This window comes from Mycena indigotica (assembly GCF_014461135.1).
Source record: "Mycena indigotica strain 171206Taipei chromosome Unknown Mind.scaff0001, whole genome shotgun sequence".
In the NCBI taxonomy this organism is placed as follows: Eukaryota; Fungi; Basidiomycota; class Agaricomycetes; order Agaricales; family Mycenaceae; genus Mycena; species Mycena indigotica.
In genome coordinates, this window is record NW_023503000.1 from 4,151,634 (window position 1) to 4,156,640 (window position 5,007).

Here is a 5,007-nt window from a genome sequence, read left to right on the forward strand (position 1 = left end):
AGAGGCGATTGCAACTGCCGCTGCCAAGTGGGGCAAAATGACACTTGAGAAGCTGTTCAAGGGTGCAACTCCTCCACCACGCCCTAGCCATGTTGAGCTCGATGCACAAGCTGAGGTGGAGTACCTGAATGACCTGGCAGATGCAGAGGAGGATGAGAATCCAGATGACGGTGCATTATATCTATCAGACGATGATGATTATGTCGAGTAAATATATTTATTATGATTTTTGCTCTCTTTCCTTTTTTTGGTCTAAGGGCCCCTTCCATCGGCCCCTTGGCAAGGGTCCTGGGCCCTTATAAGGGCCTTGTGTATCCTGAAGCACAAAAAAGGCCCCCTTGGTCAATCACTGCGCATCTTATATGCTGTCAAGACTGTCAGCCACAATCCGCCCATCAATAACAGCCACATATCAAGCCCCGACTGGTTCATCTTCGTCAACTCGAGCAAGCGCTGGACGATCAAAAGCTCCAGCCTATCAAGTGCTTGATTATGCTGCAGTTTTGCCATCTCCTTCTCTGCCTCCCGATATTGCATATCCTCCGGCTTCCATCGCTCCTCAATGCTCAGCTCCAACTCTATTTCCATCACCGTTTTCCGATCGTGCTCAAACTGCTCATCCGCTTATCGAGCCTCGATTTCCGCCTTAGGTCGTCCACTGGCAGGTACATAAGCCGCGTAGGGAATGGCACGGGTATAGCCACGGGTATCCGAGGGCCTACCCGTACCCTTACCCGCACAGCCACAGTACCCATACCCGCGGGTACGGGTATGGGTTTACCCACGGGTGGCGCAGGGAGTCAAGAAGGCATGGTGACGAGACTGTGATTAGTGTCCAAAGTACGCCAGAAATGTGCGGTAAAAATGGAACACAAATGCAGAATCAAACGGAAAACCTCTTGACCACCAAATCACGAGGGGAACCAGCTGAGTCAGGAAGCGACGGGTAAGGGCTGCACTGACCCGTACCCCGTACCCGCACGGGTAAAACCCGCATACTCGCACGGGTATGGCCTACCCGTGCCATTGCCTACATAAGCGGCATCATCCGAGCGAGCTCGTCGAGCAGCGCTTCGACAGGCATTCAAGTTAGAACTAAACAAATCAATATCTTGATGAGCCATAAAGAAAAGACTTGCATTGATGACTCGAGCTTCTTGAGTGCTCGAACATAGCGTGTCGGGCCAGTTTCGGTTGGTTTGAGACCGTCTTTCAATGCCACGAGGTACTCTTTCTCCTCCTTCAAGGCAAGATGGAAGTCTTCTGCAGTGATCCCTTCATCTTCCATAAGAGCTTGAACACCACGTTCGTCAGCGAGGATTTTGAGGGCCTGGGTATAGTTGTCGCAGAGAAACTTGCCTATGGGAATAGATTAACGCTTCTTCTCGCGGAGTAAGCCTAAGTTTAGCCCCTTCGCCAGTCTGACAGGTGATTCAGCGCACAATATTTCGTTGACACACGGATTTTTCATCGTCATGGGCGGATTCATCGACGCGGACGGCCATCCGATCGTCACGCAGAAGCAGCTCTGGCACATCAGGAAAAGGGTTTTTGCTACCTGGTAAGCTCTTATAGCACTGGAGACTCTGTAGCCTCAGTAGCCCCAGTAGCAATCATCAGAAGCGGGGTAGATGCTGATAGATCTACAGAAAATGACTTGGTTGCATAGTAGCCGTTGATAGCTTGGCAGGTTTTCTGGTGTATTGATCCGGCCCAATATTCATATCACTTTCTCTCAATGTATCCGGGAAATAGTCTGCACAGGAACAGGCAGCCTTCTAAGCATGTTCATTATATCTTAGCAGCATCTTCAAGTGCCTGAGAGAGACACAAAATCTGTTAAGTCCATGATCACATGTCAAAATGACGTGATTGATGGATCCGGATCTTGGCCGAGTCATAAAAGAAAGTGGCGCCATTTCGTCACATTTTGCCCTTCTTTCTTCCCCCCCACTCAGACGTGGCATGCTCCTGCCCGACACCCTCTACCCTGTGCCCTGGCACAAGCAGCAACTTGCCCCCCCATAATCCGCTTTACTGCTTCCCGTCTCCCTCGGCACTCGACAAGAGAAGTGTTGGTGCGTGTCCTCCATTTTGGGCCCATTTTGCGATTTAACCGCTGTAGCTCTTTTTCTCGTGGGCGAACTCGTACGATTTTCGGTACGTACCTTCGGCGCCGTTGCCCGCATGTGCTCACCGACTTTCAGCCATATTGACCGTGCCGTTCCCCCAGACGACGAAGACTGCCGTCCACACTCCTTCGATGCCCCCCGCCACCACCCTCTATCCCCAATGCCCCCCCCGCTGACACCCTGCGACGCCTACTGGCCTTCTCGCTCCCAGGCTGAGCCTGTGCGACGAGCTTGCTGGCGCTGCTTGGCAGCACTGCCGACAGCCCGGGACGAGCGTGCGTTGCAGCGCTTGGCGCGTATGTGGTTTCCAGCTCTCGTACATGCCTGAGCTTGGTGTTCGTGGGGTGCCGGGCCATTCATCCTACCAACAATGTATTCTGTACTAATTATAATTGAATTATTATGCTCTATCTTTTGTCTGTAAGCGGAATTCAGCATAAAATGCAAAGCTATTATCAACTACCAATTGCTACTAGTGTTGTGCTTAGCTGCTACTAGTTGCTACCAGAACCTGACAGGGTGCTACCAAGCGCCCGAGATCAGGGGACTTGTCTACCGTGCTACCACGGCTATCCAATCTACGTAGTGCATGATTGCAAAGTTGTCCATTCCTGATGCAGCCAGGCGTCGCTGCGGCCATCCGCGCCACATCCGAGGCCACACTCGAGGACAAGAGCAAGGGGGACCTCTTTTCCAAGGGGATTGCACTCTGCCAGGGCCTCTGGTTTATTCTGCAGTGCATCGCGCGCCGAGTCCAACGACTCCCGCTCACCGAAATAGAAGTTGCAACGCTTGCCTTTGCGACAATAAACGCGCTCACGTGGCTTCTGTGGCTCAGGAAACCACTTGATGTGCAATGGGACACCTAGAGGAAGATGAGGAAGTGTTCAATTTAGTTGGAGGAGGAACTTCGAAAGGAAGGAATGTCGCGCACGGACCAGCCTGCGAGCACGTGCTTGATCTTGGCGGACACGCTGTGACACTGAGTGACAGGCTTGCTCTTGACAACCATGGACACTCTGCCACTCGAGCTCCTCGAATACGTCGCGCGGGACTTGAAACCTTCGGACATCTACTCTGTCTGCTTAGCGAGTAAACGACTCCACTTGGCGAGCCAGCGAGCTCTCTATTCGAATATCACTATCGACACCGACGACGCCGCTCGCACGATCCGCTGCCTTCAGATGCTTGCGGGACACGCCAATCTCGCAAGATTCGTCAAGAGCCTCACAGTGTCAGCTTTCTTGCCGCCTTCCAAAACGCTCTCACAATGTCCTTTAGCATCCATTTTGACACGACGACGAAACTGGCTGCGTTCCGTCAGCTCGTTCTTCACGCCATCAAAAACTGCCTTCTCCTCGAGAATCTGTGGTGTGGAGATTCGGTAGAGTTCACAGCCCTTATTTCGAAGGAGGCCGCATTGCTGTTCCCCCAGCTTCGCTCTTGCAATATGCCATATGTACGCGGGTTGGCGGAATATGTCGAACGTCACTCTGCGACATTACGCATCCTGAATATCTTCTCCAGCACGATTGCAGTCCTTCGTATCTTGAATTGCGATCTCACTTTCATTGGACGCCCCCATTTGCCCAATCTCAAGAAGTTTTATGGTCCGCCTCTGTTGGCCGCGTGCTGGCTCCAGAGCTCCCCTGTAATAAATCTAGCGCTGTCATTCACGTCTAATCTGGAGAGAGGCCTGGGTATCCGCTCAACTAATGCATCCTTCGCTCTGCTGGTGTCGTTTACCGCCTTGTTCTCAGGCTCGAGGTGGGATAAAACACTATTTCCTGCACTCGCGGCAGCTGCACCAAACCTCGAATATATCCAACTTTTCCATGAACTTGAAGACTCGGCAGCAATTAAGCAGGGATATGAGGCACGTTTTCCGTCGGTCATAGTTAGACGCACTAACAACGCAACTAGGAGTTCCTTGACTCAGTCGAAATATCGCTCTCGGCGTTTACCAAGCTCACAGGCATATTTATGAATGTCAAAATATCATCTCCCGTGAGGGATGCGGACTCTACTACGCCATTGGCCAGTCTCGAGCAGAGTATAATGGAGGAGCTTGGGTGCATGCATCGCTGGGCCACGTTCTGTCCGACACTCGCGATCGTCAGTCTCCTGTCTGGCTGGATTTGGCTGGGCACTGGCATCGGTGCTAGAAAGTTGTGGCTTCCCTGGCAGGCTGTCAATCCGGAGTATGCAGGGCAATATGGGCTGATTCCAGAGGATGTAAAAAGCCTGATGGAGACAAACGCCGAGCAGCGCGCAGCTGCTAAGGCGCTGGAGGGTGCGACTCGGAGTGCGCTTGAAGGAGAGCTTAGCAAGTTGTTCAAGTGGGTGACCAGAGTGGTGTTGATGTAAGGACGTCCAAATAAAACAAATTATCTTGAACAGCTCGGAAACCAGGTGAAAGGGTCATCTCTCCGGGTAGTCGAAGCATGGCGTTATCGAGTGGCGGGACAGCGCCGTCACAGCGGCGGAGTTGAAAGACGTGGAAGCGTGGCCTAGGGCCGCCAGGATATCGCCAAGCTGAGCACATATGTTTGGCTGGGAGCGACTCGGAAGAAGAGTATAATCACTGCAGGCAACGACGGCCGGTAAGCTATGCCCATCTTTTTGCTTCTGGGATGAGGCTTCTTGAGAACATAAGTATTCCCAAGGCACCGCTCGGAGCAACGCGACTCGGGCAACCCACTGGCAGTACAATCCGCTGCGGGCTGCCAACAGGGTACTGCAGCACACCTTCACTCGGGACGGTCACGAGATGGAAACTTGAACGTAAACACGCTCCTCAATGCACACAGGACCACTTGATCATTCACAATCCTATTTGACGGCTCAGGCTTCTTTGGCCAAACACACATGTACA

At 52.4% G+C, this 5,007-nt stretch overlaps 1 protein-coding gene across 1 annotated transcript; it reads left to right on the forward strand.

Annotated features, from left to right (window-relative positions):
• Window positions 1-2,746: 2,746 nt before the first annotated feature.
• On the forward strand, window positions 2,747-3,001 carry MIND_00118600 (uncharacterized protein; the record flags this gene model as incomplete). The annotated part of the gene is made up of 1 exon (XM_037358124.1): window positions 2,747-3,001. The coding sequence occupies one exon, from the start codon at window positions 2,747-2,749 to the stop codon at window positions 2,999-3,001; it is 255 nt and encodes an 84-aa protein (XP_037226034.1).
• Between the last annotated feature and the right edge of the window lie 2,006 nt (window positions 3,002-5,007).